Genomic DNA, 23,654 nt, shown 5'->3' on the forward strand with positions numbered 1-23,654 from the left:
GGGCCTTCAAATCTTAAATTTTGGGCAAAATGAAGGATGAGCTCGAGCTTTGGGGAAGAACAGAGAGGAGAGGAAAGGGGAAGAACAGAGAGCTCGATCGTGGGCTGGACGAATGGTTTATGTAGGAAAACCTTTAGTCCCGGTTCATGACACAAACCGGGACTAAATGTGAGCTTCTAGTACCGGTTCGTGCCACGAACCGGAACTAAAAAGACCGTGGGGCCCAGCCTGACACCAGCCTGCCACCACCCCTTTAGTCCCGGTTCGTGTCACGAACCGGTACTATAGGTTCAACACGAACCGGGATTAATGATGCCCTCCCCCCTAGCCATTGGAACCGACACTAATGGTCACATTAGTGCCTGTCCGTTTACAAACCGGGACTAATGTATCTCACGTAAAGTAGTTTTTCAACTAGTGCATCCTTTCCTGGAGGGCGTCGGAGGTATCCATCCCCCACTCCCTTCCGCGTGCCGGGGGAAACCCTAGCACACGTCCGGGCAGCAGCATCTTCGGCGTCACATCCCTTCTTGGAGGTGCTTCTTGGTACGCGGTGGATTGGAGCCTTGGTCTGTGGTTGGTCGGTACCGAGGGCGCAGCGGTTGCGGGTCATCCGTGTTTTGTCGAGTTGTCGTTGTTGGCATTTGTTTCTTCTTCTTTGTTCTTTTCCTTTTCATTTGGGTTGGTTGTGCTACTCGCCTCAGCAATTGTTATGTGATCAGTGTTGGTTGCTTTGTAATACAAAGCGGGGAAACCCTTTTTGGGTGAAGGATCCAACCTCAAGACACACGAACTACGACCAGATCCGAGCAAATCCACCAAGGACAGATCCACCAAAGACATACCTCCACACGCCCAACGACGATGCTAGACACACCACGAGGATGGGGGCTTGACGAGGAGAACCTTATTCCATCTTCAGGGAGCCGCCGTCGTTTCTTCTTTCTGAGCAGGACACAAACCCTAACAAAACTCGAAGGAACACCTAAAAACAGAGCCCTTCCATCGGCAAGGGCAGGGATCCACCGCGCCGCCATGGCCCTAAGGCCACCGGAGATTAGGCGGAGAGATGGCAACGCCGGCGGGAGGCAGAGGAACCCTAAGCTTTTCTTAGGGGAGAAGGCGGCTGCGTGAGACGTGCCTGATTAATGCTAAAGCGCTAATCGTTGGGTTACACTGTAGTTAGTTTGGTGGTGATGTTACATATTGCACTGCGATTTGAATTATTGGTGACAAGACATGTCACCGTTGAATTATTGGTGGATGCCCCATCATACCGATCGACAAGGACAACTAAACTCCCGCCAAAACAAAAAAAGACAAGGACAACTAAACTGAAATTTTCTGTGCGTGCTGACATGTAGTGGCATATATAGACAAGAGGAAGTCGTAGCAGCTACAGGCCTACAGCTCAATTATATTCATCAAGCAACCATGCAAGGCCTACTCCTCTTGGCGCTCCCCTTGGTTCCTCTGGTCGTCCTCGCCGTGATCCGGCATGCAGGCCCGATCAAAACGCGCCTCGCCACCGTCATGTCGGCCCTAGCACCGAAGCTCCCCGCCGCCTGGAGGAAGCCAGTCTTCGTCAGCGACTGTGCCACGGCGTACCGCCTTCTCGTGCGCGGCAGCGCCAGCGGGTCCTTCTCCAACCGCCTGCCGTCCATGGCGCCCAGCGCCGTCCTGTCCGCCGGCCGGCACCACAACATCACCTCGGCGCCCCATGGCCCATTCTGGCGCGCCATCCGCCACAACCTCACCTCCAACCTCTTCCACCCGACGCGCCTCCACCGCTACGCCTTGGCGCGCCGCAATGCGCTCCGAGGTCTCGTGGCGGACCTCCGCGAGCAGCAGCAGCAGCAGCAGCACGGCGTGGTCCTCGCGGCGGAGAGCTTCCGTGACGCCATTTTCAACGTGGTCTGCACCATGTGTTTCGGCGACGGCGTTTACCCAGCCCTCGTACGCGCCATAGCCGATGCCCAGGACGACCTCGTCCACTACCGGAATCGCACCCTATGCCGACGGCCAGCCATGACAAGCCGTCGGGTCAGGCCTATGCCGACGGCCCCCGTCGGCATTGGGCCGTCGGCAAAATATCCGTCGGCGTAGCCAGGATGATCGTCGGCATAGAAAAGCCGTCGGCATAGACCCTATCCCGACGGTGGCCGTACATCTATGCCGACGGCCCTAGCCGTCGGCAACGTCATCGCCTAACGGTGGCCGCCGTCAAGTGCTGCCCAATGGCTTCTCGCCACGTGGCGAGACGCGGTTCAGCATGGGCGTGTCTATGCCGACGGCCTTGCCGTCGGCTTAGTTTGAAATTATGCCGACGGCTAGGCCATCGGCATAGACACGCCACGTGTCAGAAACTGGGCGCTCCTGGGGCAGGTCTATGCCGACGGCCTAGCCGTCGGCATAGTTTCAAACTAAGCCAACGGCTAGGCCGTCGGCATAGACGTGCCACGTGTCGGCCACTGGGAGCTCACGCCAGGCCTATGCCGACGGTCAAACTAAGCCGACGGCTAGGCCGTCGGCATAGACGTGCCACGTGTCGGCCACTGGGAGCTCACGCCAGGCCCAGGCCGTCGGCATAGATTCTGTCCAGTTTTTTTTTCTTTTTTCTGTTTCTTTTCAGCTCAATTCATTTGAATATATAACAAACAGCATATATAACAAACAGCATATACACAGCATCACACAACAAATTGGCATCGCTAAGAAGCATCGCAAAGCATCACACATATAAGTATCATCACCACAAAGCATATAAGAATCTCACAAACAACAATAAGATAAGAAACATCACAAGCATACAAGTATCATAGCATCGAGAACAAGCATACAAGTATCATAGCATCGAGAAAGGCTTAAGCGCCAGGACGTTGAGCACCGCGGAGGTCGTCACCGCCAAGACCGCCGAAGCCCAGGTCGTCACTGCTAGCGGCAGCGCTACCGCCAAGACCGCCTCCACGTCCGCCTCCGCCTCCGTCTCCGTGGATCGGAGTGGTCGGGCTCCGTGTCTCGGGAGTGTTGCGAAGACCACCGCCAACGGTAGATGCACCTGTTCCCTGGATGTTCAAAAGATATATTAACGGGATATAAGACTGTGTTGAAAGGCATGACATGCTTTGGGTGAATTGATTAGGGATGAACTAACCGGCGAGGGGCCAGCGTTCTGTGCCACAAACTCCTCAAAGGTCAGCAGCACTGGTTGTGCTGGAGGACCCTCTGCTGATGGCCATTGAGGACACCTGCCGGCCGCCATTTCCTGAAAAGTGTGCTGAATCTCGCGATCCCTCTGCTGATGGTATGCATGAAGGCGGTCGTGCCACGCCATGGTCTCCTGGCGTGTGTACTCCATGTAGGCCTACAGTATGACATGATGAGACTCATAAAACTACTAAATGCGGAAACAAAGGGAACAATGAAGATAAAAGGGAAAATACTTACAGTTTGCTGCTCCTGAAAGAGGGACAGTGACGGTGCACTGCTCATGCGCGTGCTCGTGCGCTGGCTCAGGGTCGGGTCGATCCGACGGAGCTGTGTGTAGGAGATAGACGGAGTGATCACAACATCGAGAACCACCACCCTTTCGTCCAGATCCGCCGCAATGGGGTCAGGTGTGTCAGGATGTAACGCCAGATACCCTTCGGAGTAGGCCTTCTTCCTCCCCACGGTCTTCTTGCCGTAGTACTTGGGCTCGCCAGGCTTGGGGTCCTTCCGCGTATGGGCGATCTCCCATGCCTGCATGTGTGAGAGCGGCCGCTTCAGTTTCTCCTCCTGCACCACCAAACAGAGGTTAGTCATACATAAGAAAGCAATGCCACCCGAGCGTCGCACCGGGCCCTCATACATGCGGGGTGGTGTGGTGGCATGTCCGAAGAGGCGGCACGCGTCTCCGGGGTGTGCCCCCATCCAAGTGACGGCGGCACTGCTTTGTGTGCAGGGGGCACACCGCGGAGCCCCAAGACGGGCGTCTACGCATGCCTGAACACTTTCACATATGCATTGGGACCCGTGCGATGTTTCGGTGACATAGCTACACCCCGAATCCCCCACCAACTAGAATTCCCTCCGTGTCGACCGTTTCCCCCCTCCGTGACACGGCGATAGCGACGTTCGTAACGGGGGGCAATCGATATACAATCAGGGTATGTTTTTTTAGATAAGGCATAATTATCTTATACAAAAACAAAAACTAAAATAAAGTAAAAATGAGAAAATAAAGTAAAAATAAAAAAATAGTATGCCGACGGCGAGGCCGTCGGCATACCTGTGCACACGCGGAGGTGCAGTCCCATGGATCGATGACGTGGCAGATGGGCCTATGCCGACGGCTATACCGTAGGCATATATTTGCCATAGGTAGTATAAAGCGAAATTTAAAATAAAACTAAATAAATGTATGCCGATGGCTAGGCCGTCGGCATATCTGTGCACACACGGAGGTGCAGTCCCACGGATCGATGACGTGGCATAGCACACGGATCGATGACGTGGCAGAGGGGTATGGGCCAGGTCTATGCCGACGGCACAGCCGTCGGCATAGGGCTGGCACGGGTGTGCCGACGGCCGCCGTTACGACCCGTCGGCGTAGGCTCAACGTCGTCAAACGGTCAGCGCTGACGGCAAGGGCTATGCCGACGGCCGCTCCTATGCCGACGGGCCCTGTAGGCGTACCTCGAGCGGTCCCGACGGCCTCATATATGCCGTCGGCCCCGTCGGCATATATGGATTTATGCCGATGGCTTTTCTACGCCTACGGCCTGCCCTTGGCCGTCGGCATAGCTGCATTTATGCCGACGGGTGCCGTCGACATAGATTTGGCCGTCGGCAAACGAAGTTTTTCTGGTAGTGACGTCGAGTCGTTGCCTGTGGTGCGCGTCTTCGTCTTCTCGGTGTTCCCGGTGACGGTGACCAGGCTAATCTACCGCAAGCAATGGAACGAGCTGGTCTCAGTACGGCAGAAGCAGGAGGATATGTATCTCCCGCTCATCGACGCATGTCGCCGCCGTTGCCGCTGCTCCGACGAGCCGCCGTGCTACGTCGACACGCTCCTCGACCTCGAGGTCCCGGTCAAAGACGACGACCAGGTGGCCTCTGTAGGTGTAGGCGGCTCTGGGTAGAACAAGAGGATCAGCGACGCAGAACTCGTAGGGCTGTGCTCGGAGTTCCTCGGTGCTGGGAGTGAAACCGTAGCCGCGGCAATCCAGTGGATCATGGCGAACCTGGTGAAGCGCCCAGACATACAGGAGGCTGTCTGTAGAGAGATCGACGATTCTATGGGCGCTGAGGCCGACGAGGTCGGCGAGGAGGTTCTTGAGAAGCTGGAGTACCTCAACGCTGTCGTCATGGAGGCTCTTCGGCTACATCCTACCACAGCTTTGGTGTTTAGGCAAGTAAGTGAAATCCTTAATACGGTACTCCCTCCGTTATAAGAAAGTAGTGATCTTATATTTCTTTACAGAGGGAGTAGTAGATAACAATTATTGCTACTCATGAGGTGCTTGAGAATCTAATTACTTTTCATTAACGAAGTCTAGCTAAGTTATCTTATGAAATATTTTGACTGCTGAGAAGGTAATGAAAGAAGATGACGTCGTTCTTGATGGCCGACGCATTGGAGTGGGCACCACGGTGATCTTTCCACTGGAGACTCTAGCGCGTGACAAGACGGTGTGGGCTGACCCCGATGTGTTCAAGCCGGAGAGATTCCTAGCTTCGGGAGGTGGAGAAACCATGAACCTCGTGGCAGCGGCAGGTAGCGCCCGGAAGATGAAGATGATGCCGTTTGGTGCCGGCCGGAGGATTTGCCCCGGCATGGGCGTCGCGATGCTCCACATAGGCTACTTTGTGGCAAATCTCGTGAGGGAGTTCGTGTGGAAGGAGGCAGAGGGTGAACACACCATTGATCTTCAGCCACACACCATCGTGTTGGTCACTGTCATGAAGCGGCCACTACGAGCTCATCTTTTGCAACGGCGATGGGACGCAAAAAATATAAGTTAATTATTTCTTGCAGGCGCTTTGCTAGGTGCAAGTTTGGTCTCTGAATGATTTCTATTTTGTACATAGTATAATGTACTTGTGTTGCTATGGGCTACATGCATATAAATGAATCGAATAAATGATTAAGGTCGTTGTTAAGGTCGAATCTCATTTTTTTGTCCAGGGTTCGGACATCAAACACGCGCCCACCACTACCGGACTCGGGCACTATGCCTATAGCCCAGGGCCGTCGGCATAGATCTATGCCTACGGCTGCCGTCGGCATATCCCCGTCGGCGTAGATCACGTCAGCGTAGTCTTGTCAGACCGTCGGCGTAGTATAGCCGTCGGCATAGGGGCCTATGCCGACGGCCGGGCGTCAGCCGTCGGCATAGTTTAGCCGTCGGCCGTGTTTTTCACCTGACGGCAACGGACGGCGCTGTCAAAAGCGCTAACGATTCACGGAATGCCACGTGGCAGAGGTATGCCGACGGCTTGGCTGTCGGCATACCTCTGCCACGTGGCACTCCCTGGTGCCTCCTGGTGGCAGGGCTATGCCTACGGCAAAGCAGTAGGCATAGATGAAATCTATGCCGACAGCTTTGCCGTAGGCATAGCCGTGCCACGTGTCATCCCCTGGTGTCTCCTGGCGGCAGAGCTATGCCTACGGCAAAGCCGTCGGCATAGATGCATAGCTGTGCCACGTGTCGTCCCCTGGTGCCTCCTAGCGGCAGAGCTATGCCTACGGCAAAGCCGTCGGCATAGATTTTTTTTGAAAAAAAATTTGAATTTATTTTTTGAATTTTTTTTATTTTCAAATTTCTGAATTATTTTAACCTCTAATCTCTAATCACCACCCCTCACCACTGCTCAATTTATCCTCTAATCTCTAATCACCCCTCATCATTCCAAATCATCTAACTTCCCGAACGGTCAACCATCCTCCCACTCCCCCAGCCTGAGCACGCTTAACTTCCGAATTCTATTCTCCCTCGTTTCCATGTCTGCACTTGTTGTTTTCCTGACAATAGTAAGACGTCAATCGTATTAACCCTCAGGAATTTAGCTTGAGCATGAAGTGACACATTTCACTGTTTGAGTTTGAAATTATTGTTTTAAAAAGCAATAATTATTTAGTAACACTAATATTTCTTGAATAATTAGTTTGACCACAGTTTGACCACAGTTTGACCACTGTTTGACCACTGTTTGACCACTGTTGACCAAAATTCAAAAAAAGTAAAATAATTATTTAGTAACACTAATATTCTAGAATAATTAGTTTGACCATAGTTTGACCAGACTGCACCACATTTTTTCCAAATATAAAGGGCAATCCGGGTAGAGGGAATTGTTCGGATACTTCTCCATCACCAAAAATTATGAAAAATTACCATCGTTCCTATAGCACATGTTCCCACGTCTTGTAAAAAACTCATGATTTTATCGCGGTCCGAATATTTAATAATATTCACGCCGCACCGTACCGCAGAACGTCTACTACTGTGTCATCGCCGTCCGTGAGGGGCGCCACACCCCGGAGACGCGTGCCGCCTCTTCGAACATGCCACAACACCACCCCCCATGTATGAGGGGCCGGTGCGACGCTCCGGTGGCATTGCTACCCCCCTAGGGCCCCCGTCCCGCCTAACCCTGGAGCGGTTGACCACGAGATCTAGCCCTTTGACTTCCCACGGGCGGGCTTTGACCAGTGGACCTCTCCACCCGGTTGTGTCAAGTCAGCACAGAGGGACACCTGGGAGCAACATCCGGGCCAAACCCACAGCTACATCCCCTCCGTGTAGACCCGACGCGTCCGTTTCCCCCCTTCAGGTGCCGGCGACGGCGCCGTCCGTGAGCTAGGAGGCCACGCCCCGGAGACGCGTGCCCGGCGTTTGCAACCGCCACAACACCTTCAGACTTGTGAGAAGCCGCGTACGCAAGATTGGCGGCATGCTAGCCCACGGAGGCCGCCGGCCACAGTCGTAGACATGCGAAGGGTAATCCGGGTAGAGGGAATTGTTCGGATACTTCTCCATAACCAAAAATTATGAAAAATTACCATCGTTCCTATAGCACATGTTCCCACGTCTTGTAAAAAAACTCATGATTTTATCGTGATCCGAATATTTAATAATATTCACGCCGCACCGTTAGCGCAGAACGTCTACTACTATGTCATCGCCGTCCGTGCGGGGGGCCACACCCCGGAGACGCGTGCCGCCTCTTCGGACATGCCACAACACCACCCGCCATGTATGAGGGGCCGGTGCGATGCTCCGGTGGCATTGCTACCCCCCTAGGGCCCCCGTCCCGCCTAACCCTAGAGCGGTTGACCACGAGATCTAGCCCTTTGACTTCCCACGGGCGGGCTTTGACCAGTGGACCTCTCCACCCGGTTGTGTCAGGTCAGCACAGAGGGACACCTGGGAGCAACATCCGGGCCAAACCCACAGCTACATCCCCTCCGTGTAGACCCGACGCGTCCGTTTCCCCCCTTCAGGTGCCGGCGACGGCGCCGTCCGTGCGCTGGGAGGCCACGCCCCAGAGACGCGTGCCGGGCGTTTGCAACCGCCACAACACCTTCAGACTTGTGAGAAGCCGCGTACGCAAGATTGGTGGCATGCTAGCCCACGGAGGCCGCCGCCACAGTCGTAGACATGCGAAGGGCAATCCGGGTAGAGGGAATTGTTCGGATACTTCTCCATGACCAAAAATTATGAAAAATTACCATCGTTCCTATAGCACATGTTCCCACGTCTTGTAAAAAACTCATGATTTTATCGCGATCCGAATATTTAATAATATTCACGCCGCACCGTTACCGCAGAACGTCTACTACTGTGTCATCGCCGTCCGTGAGGGGGGCACACCCCGGAGACCTCTCCACCCGGTTGTGTCAGGTCAGCACAGAGGGACACCTGGGAGCAACATCCGGGCCAAACCCACAGCTACATCACCTCCGGGTAGACCCGACGCGTCCGTTTCCCCCCTTCAGGTGCCGGCGACGGCGCCGTCCGTGAGCTGGGAGGCAAGGCCCCGGAGACGCGTGCCCGGCGTTTGCAACCGCCACAACACCTTCTGACTTGTGAGAAGCCGCGTACGCAAGATTGGCGGCATGTTAGCCCACGGAGGCCGGCGGCCACAGTCGTAGACATGCGAAGGGCAATCCGGGTAGAGGGAATTGTTCGGATACTTCTCCATAACCAAAAATTATGAAAAATTACCATCGTTCCTATAGCACATGTTCCCAAGTCTTGTAAAAAACTCATCATTTTATCGCGATCCGAATATTTAATAATATTCACGCCGCACCGTTACCGCAGAACGTCTACTACTGTGTCATCGCCGTCCGTGAGGGGGGCCACACCCCGGAGACGCGTGCCGCCTCTTCGGACATGCCACAACACCACCCCCCATGTATGAGGTGCCGGTGCGACGCTCCGGTGGCATTGCTACCCCCCTAGGGCCCCCGTCCCGCCTAACCCTGGAGCGATTGACCACGAGATCTAGCCCTTTGACTTACCACGGGCGGGCTTTGACCAGTGGACCTCTCCACCCGGTTGTGTCAGGTCAGCACAGAGGGACACCTGGGAGCAACATCCGGGCCAAACCCACAGCTACATCCCCTCCGTGTAGACCCGACGCGTTCGTTTCCCCCCTTCAGGTGCCGGCGTCGGCGCCGTCCGTGCGCTGGGAAGCCACGCCCCGGAGACGCGTGCCGGGCGTTTGCAACCGCCACAACACCTTCAGACTTGTGAGAAGCCGCGTACGCAAGATTGGCGGCATGCTAGCCCACGGAGGCCGCCGGCCACAGTCGTAGACATGCGAAGGGCAATCCAGGTAGAGGGAATTGTTCGGATACTTCTCCATGACCAAAAATTATGAAAAATTACCATCGTTCCTATAGCTCATGTTCCCACGTCTTGTAAAAAACTCATGATTTTATCGCGATCCGAATATTTAATAATATTCACGCCGCACCGTTACCGCAGAACGTCTACTACTGTGTCATCGCCGTCCATGAGGGGGGCCACACCCCGGAGACGCGTGCCGCCTCTTCGGACATGCCACAACACCACCCCCATGTATGAGGGGCCGGTGCGATGCTTCGGTGGCATTGCTACCCCCCAGGGCCCCCGTCCCGCCTAACCCTGGAGCGGTTGACCACGAGATCTAGCCCTTTGACTTCCCACGGGCGGGCTTTGACCAGTGGACCTCTCCACCCGGTTGTGTCAGGTCAGCACAGAGGGACACCTGGGAGCAACATCCGGGCCAAACCCACAGCTACATCCCCTCCGTGTAGACCCGACGCGTCCGTTTCCCCCCTTCAGGTGCCGGCGACGGCGCCGTCCGTGAGCTGGGAGGCCACGCCCCGGAGACGCGTGCCGGGCGTTTGCAACCGCCACAACACCTTCAAACTTGTGAGAAGCCGCGTATGCAAGATTGGCGGCATGCTAGCCCACGGAGGCCGCTGGCCACAGTCGTAGACAGGCGAAGGGCAATCCGGGTAGAGGGAAATTGTTCGGATACTTCTCCATAACCAAAAATTATGAAAAATTACCATCGTTCCTATAGCACATGTTCCCACGTCTTGTAAAAAACTCATGATTTTATCGCAATCTGAATATTTAATAATATTCACGCCGCACCGTTACCGCAGAACGTCTACTACTGTGTCATCGCCGTCCGTGAGGGGGGCCACACCCCGGAGACGCGTGCCGCCTCTTTGGACATGCCACAACACCACCCCCATGTATGAGGGGCCGGTGCGACGCTTCGGTGGCATTGCTACACCCCCAGGGCCCCCGTCCCGCCTAACCCTGGAGCGGTTGACCACGAGATCTATCCCTTTGACTTCCCACGGGCGGGCTTTGACCAGCGGACCTCTCCACCCGGTTGTGCCACAACACCACCCGGTTGTGGTAGGTCATCCCATAGAAACACTTGGGAGCAACGTCCCCTCCGTATAGACCCGATGCGGCTGTTTCCGCCCTCAGATGCCGGCGGCGGACCGTCCGTGAGGGGGGCACACCGCGGACGTGAGGGGGTCACACTCCGGAGACAGGTGCCGGGCGTTTGCAACCGCCAGAAAACTTCTGTCGGCATAGCTGTTTTTTATTTTAATAAAATATAAGGACCTATATTCAAAAGAACATGACGGCACATTATTAATGTGCTCGAAAAAAATTCAAACTATATATATATATATATTCATAATCTATGGAAAAAATTACAAACTACATATATATTCATATAATACATAAAAAAAGCATAAAAACATATGTAAAAAAAGCAGAAAAACAAATGTAAAAAAAACACATATAAAAAAATAACTATGCCGACGGCATTGCCGTCGGCATATCTACGCCGCGGATCGGTGACGTGGCATGCGGAGATATGTAAAAAAAGCAGAAAAACAAATGTAAAAAAACACATATAAAAAATAACTAGAGACGGCAGGGTTTTGGGTGGGCGCTGTGCCGCGGATCGGTGAGGTGGCGCCTATGCCAACGGCTGCCGTCGGCATATCTACGCCGCGGATCGGTGACGTGGCATGCGGAGATATGCCGACGGCCGCCCGTTCCGACCGTCGGCATAGGTTTGACGGCGTTAGCAGCTGGTCACGGGCGGCGTCGCCGGGCCCACAGGTATGCCGACGGCTGATTTATGCCGACGGCTGCTGTCGGCGTGTCTGCATCTAGGTCGACGGTCGTTCTGTGCCGACGGCTGCCGTCGGCGTAGATCGAGGTAGCCCGACGGCCAGGATAAGCCGACGGCCAGGACTAGGCTGTCGGCATAGCTCCAAGTATGCCGACGGCTGCCGTAGGCATAGTTTTGGCCGTCGGGGTAGGACCGTTTTTCGGTAGTGCACGGGCTCCTAAAATTCAACCGTCTAGACAGTTCGGGCTCCCCAAATCTATCTCATGCTATCTTCAACACGCGGTCCCAACACAAAAACCGCACCCCCATGACACACCCTACCATTTTTCTGACGGACCCTCCCTTCCCGCTTGGTTTCTTGCCGTAGGGCGACATTTCTCACTGGAGCCCTCTCCTTTAAAACCGTTTGATGCCCACCTCACATTCTCTATGGAGCCATCTCTCCTTCACATTGTACTTCCCCACTGGCCACCAAGGAGGAGTCCCTCGCCAACCACCCCGCTCCCCTCCTACGAGTTCATGCCAATCTGCCACCGCCATCAAAGGGGGATGTCATCCCTCTGTAACTTCTTTGTAGCCCCCCTAACCCCCCCCCCCCCATGTAAATCATGTTTGCAATCTTAATATATCGATGAGGCGTTGCTGTATTCGCCCCCGAAAACAATCAGATCAGGTCATAGGTCCGTTGGATGGTGAAATGGATATTGACACCGGCTACTACTTAATCAGAGCAAGTTGTTGATCAGCTGATATAATGGTCATTATTTCACGAGTGAGTTCCAGCTTTTACCCCTAAGTTTGACATTTTTGATGCTAATTACCCCATTTTAGAGAATTTTATCCATTATACCCCATTAAACAAAGGTGTTGCCACCCATAAAAAAAGTGTTGCCACAATTTATCCTTTCCTATTTTTGTGAGTGTTCTGATATATGGGCCCCGATTATCAGGTCCCCGTGGCGTGCCACATTGACGGGTTTTTCCTTGGCGATTTTTCTGCAGACTGAACCGGTTCGCCAGCTTCTGCCGACTGGACCTGGCCGATGGCAAGCACACGCAGGCGCAGGTCCTCACTGATTTACAGGTCGCTCGAGTCCGATGCACCACGATCCCTTCCAATCCTACCACGCATATCTCACCTGAGTCTGTTGCGCCACGCTCGCCTCCAATCGCGGCACGCATCGCTCACCCCCCAGTCCCATGCACGGTCGCCCATGTCTGGCCCACCCCACTCGTCCTTCGTTCAGAGAGGGCAGGACGAACGTAGGCGCGGAGCGGCAGGCGACACTTGTAGTTAATGTTGGTGATCGTTGGAGCCGGAAGCAGCAACTGGCATGGCAATCTCCTCCCCTCTCATGCATGCCCGAATTTTCTGATTTTCACATCCGGTGGTTAGGCTTTTAGTTCTCTTGCAGTTCGGGATGCATATTAGATGGGTTCAGGACTTCAGGTCACTTTTTCTTGTTTTGAAGATCTGCCATGAGATGGCTGTACTTGATCACTGTAGCATATTATCAATGTGGAGAAGGTTTTGTGGATATAATCCTGAAACATGTATGTTTTTTCTTCAGTATTATCATAAAGCGACCTAATTTTTTCTTCAGTATTATCATAAACCGACAGTAAATTATGTATACCTGGATGGATCGGATTAGAACAAATGTATATATACTACTTTACTACTAGACTTACTATATGGTATCTTATTACCTTGTCAGTGTGAACATTGTCATTCCCTCAAAAAACAAGTATGAACAATGTTACTGACCAGTGCTTGACTGCTTGTCTACTTACCTCCATTGTACTCCCTCCGTCCCATAATATAAAAACGTTTTTTACACTACACTAGTGTCAAAAAACATCTTATATACTCCCTCCGTCCCATAATGTAAGACGTTTTTTTGACACTAGTGTAGCGTCAAAAACACTTTTATATTATGGGACGGATGGAGTACTGATGTTAAAAGGAACTTGAACTTTTCTATATATAAAATCAGAGCATTAGATAACCATATATCCGGAGGTAATAACATGATGAAAACACACAGTAATAGGGAAACTGTCTATAATTTGTCTGTGTGTAGTTCTGGCTTCTACTGAGACCTGAGAGTCACAAACAAGATTGTGTTTTTTGTGTGGTATCCTTAATCACCGATCCGAGAAGAAAATGTTGAAGAGGTGGCCATTTAGTTATTGCGTGCGCGGTTAGGCGACCAGTGCGTGCTCTACAGGCAAGCGTGGTGCGGGTCGGGACAGGCGCCAGGAGTGTGGTGCGCCGGTGCCACCGTGCGTGTGATTCACATCAGGCAGTCCGGTCGGGCGCAGCGGCACGGCCTGGTTCACATGAGGAAAAAAACTCCAGGAAAAAACCGACGACATGGCACGCCACATGGACCTGGTAATCGGGGCCTATAGATCGGAACACTCACAAAAATAGAAAAGGGTAATTTATGGCAACACTTTTGTTAAATGGGGTATAATGGATGAAATTTTCTTAAATGAGGTAATTAGCGTCAAAAATGTCGAACTTAGGGGTAAAAACTGCAATTCACTCTTATTTCACATGGTGCCACTAATGCCACCGTTGCAAAATTGCACAAGTATACCTAATATAGAGGCTTACGGGTCAGAAATGGGACCCTGAAAACGAGCACTAGACAAGCCTATATCTATATAAGATGCACGTACATATGCATTGCTTGAGCAACAACAACTTGTGTACTACACACTCCTCTCTATATGTATGTGTGCAATACAAAGGTAAGAAACAGATGATAGAACTTATCTGTCGATTCATGGAACAGGGACGGCTAGTTGTAACAGCAAAGTGTTTTAAGTAGTTCACTCCATCCTTGATCCGGCAAGAGCATCTGAGCTTCCATATGTATGATCATATCTGCAATAGGAAAAGCTTCTTCCTGAATCAAGCTCATCTCTAGAGAGAAAATCTTCTCCGCGAAACAATGGCATGTGCAGCAGAAGAAGCTTCTTGCAGAGTCAATGCCGTGTGCAGCAGAAGAAGCTTCTTCGTCGGTATAAAGAGAGGGGCAGCCCAGCGACTGTCACAGCTCACAGGCAAGAAGAAGAACCAGAACCAATGGAGGGGAAGAAGGAGAAGAGAGTGAAGCCTGCGGCCGTCTGCGTGCTCCTCGTCATCCTGCTGTCGGCGCAGCAGCAGCCGGCGGCGAACGCGGCGTCGGCGTTCTGCAAATGCTACGTCAGCTGCTACTCCGACTGCAGGCTCAGGCACCCCCGGCTGTTCTGCAAGCCGCTCTGCGGCGTGGTGTGCGCCCTGGGCGGCGGGTGCCCAGGGGTATGCGTGGAGGCCTCGGGCTGCGTCGTCGACGGCGAGCCGGACGCTGCTGATGCTGATGCGGCGGCGACCTGCGTGGAGCACTGCCGCAAGCTCCGCAAGGCCTTGCACGGTTAAAGCCGCCGGCTTTGGGGTTCATGATGTCTTGTCTCTTGTGTGGTGGAATAAATAAGTTGATATGTGAGTGTTGGAGATGGCACAGCATATATGAGAATTTGGTTGGTTGTCACTCGGATCAGTGAAATTTACTGTGTTCTTTGTGAAATATTGTAGTACTACACTGAAGAAAGCTTCTTTTGAGATATGTGAGAACCAGCAAATAAAAAGATGACCAGGTTCAGAGTTGCTCGATTTCACCTGCGTGAAAGAGGCTCGAAATCTCAACCTCAGGATCACTCACGTTTAGCTATGAGACCTACGCGCTGGAAACTGCGCCACCACCCCCTTGTTGTATTAGGGAGCCAAACGGAGCCCTGTATATTAATCTCTTGGTTCAGATAACGCAAAGGACCACTAAACATGCGATCAGGCTGCCCAAATCGGCTGGTTCTTCCATCGTTAAACCTAGAGTTGAATAAATGGAGAAAGGAACTACAGAAATAAACTGTCCGTTTACTTGTGCACAAATAGCACATGATAGTACACGGATCAGATGGAAAATCAAGATGGAGAGATCTTCCACTAGACATCAAATGAGCTCCAAAAAAAAAAAGAAACTCAGTGCTTCTGTAGATACTGGTGAGCAACTCTGCATCAACCACAGGCATCAGAGTGTCCACAGCTCATACAATATGCTAACTGAAGATAACCTGAGCGTTGGGTCACTCATGCCACCGCATCAATCACGACAGATCCTAGCACCAAGCGGAAATAATCTAAGTCGCAACTTAATATCTTAATAACCAATTTGGTACAGCACTGAGCGACTGCGGCTCGTCTTTGCGCTGATACAGATAGAACTAACTGTGCGCTTACTGGCGCAGCAGCTATGTCCGGGCCAAATCTTCCGTAAACAAGAACAGAAATTGGCACTAGTAAACTAGTAGTAGGTAGATCAGGTAGGCACCATAACTACGGGTTTCCATACAGAACCAATGGTGTGATTACAAAATATCATCAACGGGCGACTGCAGTAGAACCCTTCACGTCGAACAGAGATCCCAGCGGAGCAATCAAGCCCAGGCTCTGCATGATCTTGATCTGGCGCGCGCTACGCTACTCCGATCCCCCCGTGCCCCTGCTCTGGTGGAGTTTGGTCAAATCAGTGTGCGGAATTCATTCAGACAATCGTATTCACGAGTGCGGAGCGTCTACTTACAGGAGAAGAGTTGGGATCCTTGGTCTCCGGCTTTGCCGCCTTCCCCTTTCTAGGTTTCTTCTTCGCAGCACGGCTCGAGTCAGCCTCCAGCCCACTAGCGGCTTGCTTGGTGCTTATTAGTCCACCCTCTGTTGTCTCAGTAGCAACAGCAGCACCATGAGTCGCCTTCGCCTCGGTGGCTTCACAGTTTCGGGTAAGATCAAAATTGGATGGCTTCCGATAGTCTCTAGTTGTTGTATATGGGGCAGCACAACCCGAACTTAAACCTGATTTTCTAGCTGACTTGGTGCGGATCTGTGGGGACGAGACTCTTCCAATCCTAGTCGGAGGGGATTTTAACATAATTCGAAGGAGAGATGAAAAGAACAATGATAACTTTGATGGACGTTGATCCATGATGTTTAACATGATTATTGAGAGTCTTAATTTGAGAGAAATTGAGCTTACCGGTAGACAGTTTACATGGGCCAATTAATTGCCCACTCCAACTTATGAGAAGTTGGATAGGGTGCTCGCTAGCGTGGAATGGGAACAAAAATACCCACTTGTGCCGGTACACGCGATGCAGAGGGCGATCTCAGATTGCACACCATTACTTGTAGACTCGGGTGAGGCTACACATATTGCAAACAAGAATGCTTTCTCTTTCAAACTTGGGTGGTTCGAGAGAGAAAAGTTTTTGGAGATTATTGCACGTGAATAGGCAAAGCCTGTTAGTGGACAAACTAGTATTGAGAGATGGCAAAATAAAATTAGACATATGAGGCAGTTCTTGCGAGGTTGGGCTAGAAATGAGAGTGGCAAACAAGGAAAAGAGCGACTCACCCAATTAATTGAAGATTTAGATTTAAAAGATGAAGTTAACCTTCTTTCGGTGGATGAGCAGCGCTCTAAGTCCAAAGCTGAGCAAGCCTTACGAGCCCTTCTTAGAGAAGAGGAGCTCAAGTGGGCTTTGCGTGCTAAAGTACTTAAGGTTGTCCAAGGGGATGACAATACACAATTCTTCCATATGATCGCGAATGGTAAACATAGGAAGAAGAAAATAATACAGCTTGAGCAAGACGAGGGGACAATAGTGGGATACGAGAATCTGAAAGAATATATCTCTAATTATTATAAACAACTTTCTGGGCCTCCAGAAGTAAGCACGGTGTCCGTAGATGAATTTGTTGTGGGAGATATCCCTCAGCTCCAGGTAGAGGAGAATGATATTCTATCTGCACCGTTTACTGAGAAAGAGGTTCTGGATGCAATCTTACAAATGAAACCGAATAAGGCACCGGGACCAGATGGGTTCCAGCTGAATTCTATAAGAAATGTTGGCATATTATTAAGGATGATCTTATGCCTATGTTTCATGATTTCTTTAACGGTCATTTAGAGCTGTTTCATCTCAACTTTGGTATGATTACTTGTTGCCAAAGAAAGAAGAGGCAGTTCGGATTGAATAATTTAGACCAATATGTCTTCTTAACGTGAGTTTCCAAATATTCACAAAGGTGGGTACCAATAGATTGACAAAGATTGCTCACTCGGTGGTGCAACCGAGCCAGACAACGTTCATGCCAGGGTGACACATACTTGCAGGGGTGGTCGTTCTGCATGAAACGTTACATGAAATTCATTCGAATAAGCTAGATGGGGTTATCTTCAAAGTGGATTTTGAGAAGGCCTATGATAAAAGTTAAGTGGTCTTTCCTTCAGCAGGCAATGCGTATGAAAGGATTTAGTGAGCACTGGCGGAACCAAGTGGATTCTCAAGTCCAGAAGGGTAGTGTCGGAATCAAGGTTAACGATGATATCGGCCATTACTTTCAGACACACAAGGGATTGAGACAAGGGGATTCCATGTCTCCTCTCTTGTTTAATATAGTGGCCGAAATGTTGACCATTCTTATTGGCAGGGCTCTGGCATGTGGGCATGGTCTGAAGGAAATATGGCCTAGAGGCAATAATAAAATTATTATTTATTTCTTATTTCATGATAAATGTTTATTATTCATGCTAGAATTGTATTAACCGGAAACATAATACATGTGTGAATACATAGAAAAACAGAGTGTCACTAGTATGCCTCTACTTGATTAGCTCGTTTATCAAAGATGGTTAAGTTTCCTAACCATAGGCATGAGTTATCATTTGATAAACAGGATCACATTATTAGGAGAATGATGTGATTGACTTGACCCATTCCGTTAGCTTAGCACTTGATCGTTTTAGTTTACTGTTATTGCTTTCTTCATGACTTATACATGTTCCTATGACTATGAGATTATGCAACTCCCGATTACCGGAGGAACACTTTGTGTTCTACCAAACGTCACAACGTAACTGGGTGATTATAAAGGTGCTCTACTGGTGTCTCCGATGGTACTTGTTGACTTGGCATAGATCGAGACTAGGATTTGTCACTCCGATTGTCGGAGAGGTATCTCTGGGCCCTCTCGGAATGCACATCACTATAAGCCTTGCAAGCAATGTGACTAATGAGTTAGTTGCGGGATGATGCATTATGGAACGAGTAAAGAGACTTTCCAGTAACGAGATTGAGCTAGGTATGAGGATACCGACGATCGAATCTCGAGCAAGTAACATACCGATGACAAAGGGAACAACGTATGTTGTTATGCGGTTTGACCGATAAAGATCTTCGTAGAATATGTAGGAACCAATATGGGCATCCAGGTTCCGCTATTGGTTATTGACCGGAGACGAGTCTCTTTCATGTCTACATAGTTCTCGAACCCGTAGGGTCCACACGCTTAATGTTCAGTGACGATCGGTATTATGAGTTTATGAGATTTGATGTACCGAAGGTAGTTCGGAGTCCCGGATGTGATCATGGACATGACGAGGAGTGTCGAAATTATCGAGACGTAAAGATTGATATATTTGATGGCTATATTCGGACACCGGAAGTGTTCCGAGTGGTTTCGGAGAAAACCGGAGTGCCGGAGGGGTTACGGGAAACCCCTGGGTAAGTATTGGGCCTTAGTGGGCCTGAGGGGAGAGAGAGGGCAGCAGCCCAGGAGGTGGCGCGCCCCCTCCCGTGAGGAGTCCGAATTGGACTAGGGGAGGGGGGCGCGGCCCCTCTTTCCCTCACCCTCTCCTTCTCTTTCCTTCCCCCTTCCCTCTTCCTTGTTGGACTAGGAAAGGGGAGTCCTACTCCTACTAGGAGAAGGACTCCCCCTCCTTGGCGCGCCCCAAGGGCCGGCCGGGCTTCCCCCTTGCTCCTTTATATACGGGGGCAGGGGGCACCCTAGAACACACAAGTTGATTGTTCCAAGCCGTGTGCGGTGCCCCCCTCCACCATAATCCACCTCGGTCATATCGTAGCGATGCTTAGGCGAAGCCCTGCGTCGGTAGCAACATCATCACTGTCATCACGCCGTCGTGCTGACGGAACTCTCCCGCAAAGCTCTGCTGGATCGGAGTTCGGACGTCATCGAGTTGTACGTGTGCTGAACTCGGAGGTGCCGTGCATTCGGTACTTGGATCGGTCGTATCGTGAAGACGTACGACTACATCAACCGCGTTGTTATAACGCTTCAGCTTTCGGTATACGAGGGTACGTGGACAACACTCTCCCCTCTCATTGCTATGCATCACCATGATCTTGCGCGTGCGTAGATTTTTTTTTTTGAAATTACTACGTTCCCCAACAGTGGCATCCGAGCCAGGTTTATGCGTAGATGTTATATGCACGAGTAGAACACAAGTGAGTTGTGGGTGATACTAGTCATACTGCTTACCAGCATGTCATACTTTGATTCGGCGGTATTGTTGGATGAAGCGGCCCGGACCGACATTACGCGTACACTTACGCGAGACTGGTTCTACCGACGTGCTTCGCACATAGGTGGCTGGCGGGTGTCAGTTTATCCAACTTTAGTTGAATCGAGTGTGGCTACGCCCGGTCCTTGTGAAGGTTAAACCAACACTAACTTGACGAAGTATCATTGTGGTTTTGATGCGTAGGTAAGAATGGTTCTTGCTCAGCCTGTAGCAGCCACGTAAAACTTGCAACAACGAAGTAGAGGACGTCTAACTTGTTTTTGTAGGGCATGTTGTGATGTGATATGGTCAAGACATGATGCTAAATTTTATTGTATGAGATGATCATGTTTTGTAACCGAGTTATCGGCAACTGGCAGGAGCCATATGGTTGTCGCTTTATTGTATGAAATGCAATCGCCATGTAATTGCTTTACTTTATCACTAAGCGGTAGCGATAGTCGTAGAAGCAATAGTTGGCGAGACGACAACGATTCTACGATGGAGATCAAGGTGTCGCGCCGGTGACAATGGTGATCATGACGGTGCTTTGGAGATGGAGATCGAAGGCACAAGATGATGATGGCCATATCATATCACTTATATTGATTGCATGTGACCTTTATCTTTTATGCATCTTATTCTGCTTTGATTGACGTTAGCATTATAAGATGACCTCTCACTAAATTTCAAGGTACAAGTGTTCTCCCTGAGTATGCACCATTGCCAAAGTTCGTCCTGCCGAGACACCACGTGATGATCGGGTGTGATAAGCTCTACGTTCATATACAACGGGTGCAAGCCAGTTTTGCACACGCAGAAATACTCAGGTTAAACTTGACGAGCCTAGCATATGCAGATATGGCCTCGGAACACTGAGACTGAAAGGTCGAGCGTGAATCATATAGTAGATATGATCAACATAGTGATGTTCACCATTGAAAACTACTCCATCTCACGTGATGATCGGACATGGTTTAGTTGATATGGATCACGTGATCACTTAGATGATTAGAGGGATGTCTATCTAACTGGGAGTTCTTAAGTAATTTGATTAATTGAACTTTAATTTATCATGAACTTAGTACCTGATAGTATTTTACATGTCTATGTTGTTGTAGATAGATGGCTCGTGCTGTTGTTCCATTAATTTTAATGCATTCCTTGAGAAAGCAAAGTTGAAAGATGATGGTAGCAATTACATGGACCGGGTCCGTAACTTGAGGATTATCCTCATTGCTGGATAGAAGAATTACGTCCTGGAAGCACCGCTAGGTGCCAAACCCGCTGCAGGAGCAACGCCAGATGTTATGAACGTCTGACAGAGCAAAGCTGATGACTACTCGATAGTTCAGTGTGGCATGCTTTACGGCTTAGAACCGGGACTTCAACGACGTTTTGAACGTCATGGAGCATATCAGATGTTCCAGGAGTTGAATTTAATATTTCAAGCAAATGCCCGGATTGAGAGATATGAAGTCTCCAATAAGTTCTACATCTTCAAGATGGAGGACAATAGTTCTGTCAGTGAGCATATACTCAAAATGTCTGGGTATAACAATCACTTGATTCAACTGGGAGGTAATCTTCGGGATGATAGTGTCATTGACAGAATTCTTCAATCACTGCCAGCAAGCTACAAAAGCTTCGTGATGAACTATAACATGCAAGGGATGGATAAGACAATTCCCGAGCTCTTCGCGATGCTAAAGGCTGCGGAGGTAGAAATCAAGAAGGAGCATCAAGTGTTGATGGTCAACAAGACCACCAGTTTCAAGAAAAAGGGTAAAGGGAAGAAGAAGGGGAACTTCAAGAAGAACGGCAAACAAGTTGCTGCTCAGGAGAAGAAACCCAAGTCTGGACCTAAGCCTGAGACTGAGTGCTTCTACTGCAAAGGGACTGGCCACTGGAAGCGAAACTGCCCCAAGTATTTGGCAGATAAGAAGGATGGCAAGATGAACGAAGGTATATGTGATATACATGTTATTGATGTGTACCTTACTAAAGCTCGCAGTAGCACCTGGGTATTTGATACTGGTTCTGTTGCTAATATTTGCAACTCGAAACAGGAACTACAGATTAAGCAAAGATTGGCTAAGGACGAGGCGACGATACGCGTGTGAAATGGTTCCAAAGTCGATGTGATCGCCGTCGGCACGCTACCTCTACATCCACCTTCGGGATTAGTTTTAGACCGGAATAATTGTTATTTGGTGCCAGCGTTGAGCATGAACATTATATCTGGATCTTGTTTAATGCGAGACGGTTATTCATTTAAATCTGAGAATAATGGTTGTTCTATTTATATGAGTAATATCTTTTATGGTCATGCACCCTTTAAGAGTGGTCTATTTTTGATGAATCTCGATAGTAGTAGTACACATATTCATAATGTTGAAGCCAAAAGATGCAGAGTTGATAATGATAGTGCAACTTACTTGTGGCACTGCCGTTTGGGTCATATTGGTGTAAAGCGCGTGAAGAAACTCCATTCTGATGGACTTTTGGAATCACTTGATTGTGAATCACTTGGTACTTGCGAACCATGCCTCATGGGCAAGATGACTAAAACGCCGTTCTCCTGAACAATGGAGCGAGCAACAGATTTGTTGGAAATCATACATACTGATGTATGTGGTCCAATGAATATTGAGGCTCGCGGCATGTATCGTTATTTTCTCACCTTCACAGATGATTTGAGCAGGTATGGGTATATCTACTTAATGAAACATAAGTCTGAAACATTTGAAAAGTTCAAAGAATTTCAGAGTGAAGTGGAAAATCATCGTAACAAGAAAATAAAGTTTCTACGATCTAATCATGGAGGAGAATATTTGAGTTATGAGTTTAGTCTTCATTTGAAACAGTGCGGAATAGTTTCCCAACTCACGCCACCCGGAACACCACAGCGTTTTGGTGTGTCCGAACGTCGTAATCGTACTTTACTAAATATGGTGCGATCTATGATGTCTCTTACTGATTTACCGCTATCGTTTTGGGGTTATGCTTTAGAGACGACTGCATTCACATTAAATAGGGCACCATCTAAATAGATTGAGAAGACGCCTTATGAACTATGGTTTGGCAAGAAACCAAAGTTGTTGTTTCTTAAAGTTTGGGGCTGCGATGCTTATGTGAAAAAGCTTCAACCTGATAAGCTCGAACCCAAATCGGAGAAATGTGTCTTCATAGGATACCCAAAGGAGACTGTTGGGTACACCTTCTATCACAAATCCGAAGGCAAGACATTCGTTGCTAAGAATGGATCCTTTCTAGAGAAGGAGTTTCCTTCGAACGAAGTGAGTGGGAGGAAAGTAGAACTTGATGAGGTAACTGTACCTACTCCCTTATTGGAAAGTAGTTCATCACAGAAAACTATTCATGTGACTCCTACACCAATTAGTGAGGAAGCTAATGATGATGATCATGTAACTTCAGATCAACTCACTACCGAACCTCGTAGGTCAACCAGAGTAAGATCCGCACCAGAGTGGTATGGTAATCCTGTTCTGAAGGTCATCTTACTTGACCATGACGAACCTACGAACTATGAGGAAGCGATGATGAGCCTAGATTCCGCAAAATGGCTTGAGGCCATGA

At 50.0% G+C, this 23,654-nt stretch overlaps 1 protein-coding gene and 2 pseudogenes across 1 annotated transcript; 1 reads left to right on the top strand and 2 right to left on the bottom strand.

The window, feature by feature from the left end:
• Positions 1–1,395: 1,395 nt before the first annotated feature.
• On the top strand, positions 1,396–6,130 carry LOC109758852 (cytochrome P450 89A2-like; annotated as a pseudogene).
• On the bottom strand, positions 2,102–4,705 carry LOC120967370 (uncharacterized). Its single transcript, XM_040393938.3, has 3 exons — positions 3,448–4,705; positions 3,155–3,364; positions 2,102–3,065 (listed from the first exon to the last, which is right to left on the bottom strand). The coding sequence occupies exons 1-3, from the start codon at positions 3,910–3,912 to the stop codon at positions 2,865–2,867; spliced, it is 876 nt and encodes a 291-aa protein (XP_040249872.2). The 5' UTR covers positions 3,913–4,705; the 3' UTR covers positions 2,102–2,864.
• Positions 6,131–15,833: 9,703 nt separating the features above from the next.
• The window catches only part of LOC109758851 (uncharacterized), a 91,896-nt pseudogene continuing 84,075 nt past the window's right edge, over positions 15,834–23,654 (bottom strand).

The sequence above is a fragment of the Aegilops tauschii genome, chromosome 6 (assembly GCF_002575655.3).
Source record: "Aegilops tauschii subsp. strangulata cultivar AL8/78 chromosome 6, Aet v6.0, whole genome shotgun sequence".
NCBI lineage: Eukaryota > Viridiplantae > Streptophyta > Magnoliopsida > Poales > Poaceae > Aegilops > Aegilops tauschii.

Coding starts and splice junctions, on each gene's coding strand:
- LOC120967370 (XM_040393938.3), bottom strand. CDS start 3,912: ATGGGGGCACACCCCGGAGACGCGTGCCGCCTCTTCGGACATGCCACC. Junction 3,365..3,447: donor TCTTTCAGGAGCAGCAAACT/GTAAGTATTTTC, acceptor GTCATACTGTAG/GCCTACATGGAGTACACACG. Junction 3,066..3,154: donor AGAACGCTGGCCCCTCGCCG/GTTAGTTCATCC, acceptor TTGAACATCCAG/GGAACAGGTGCATCTACCGT.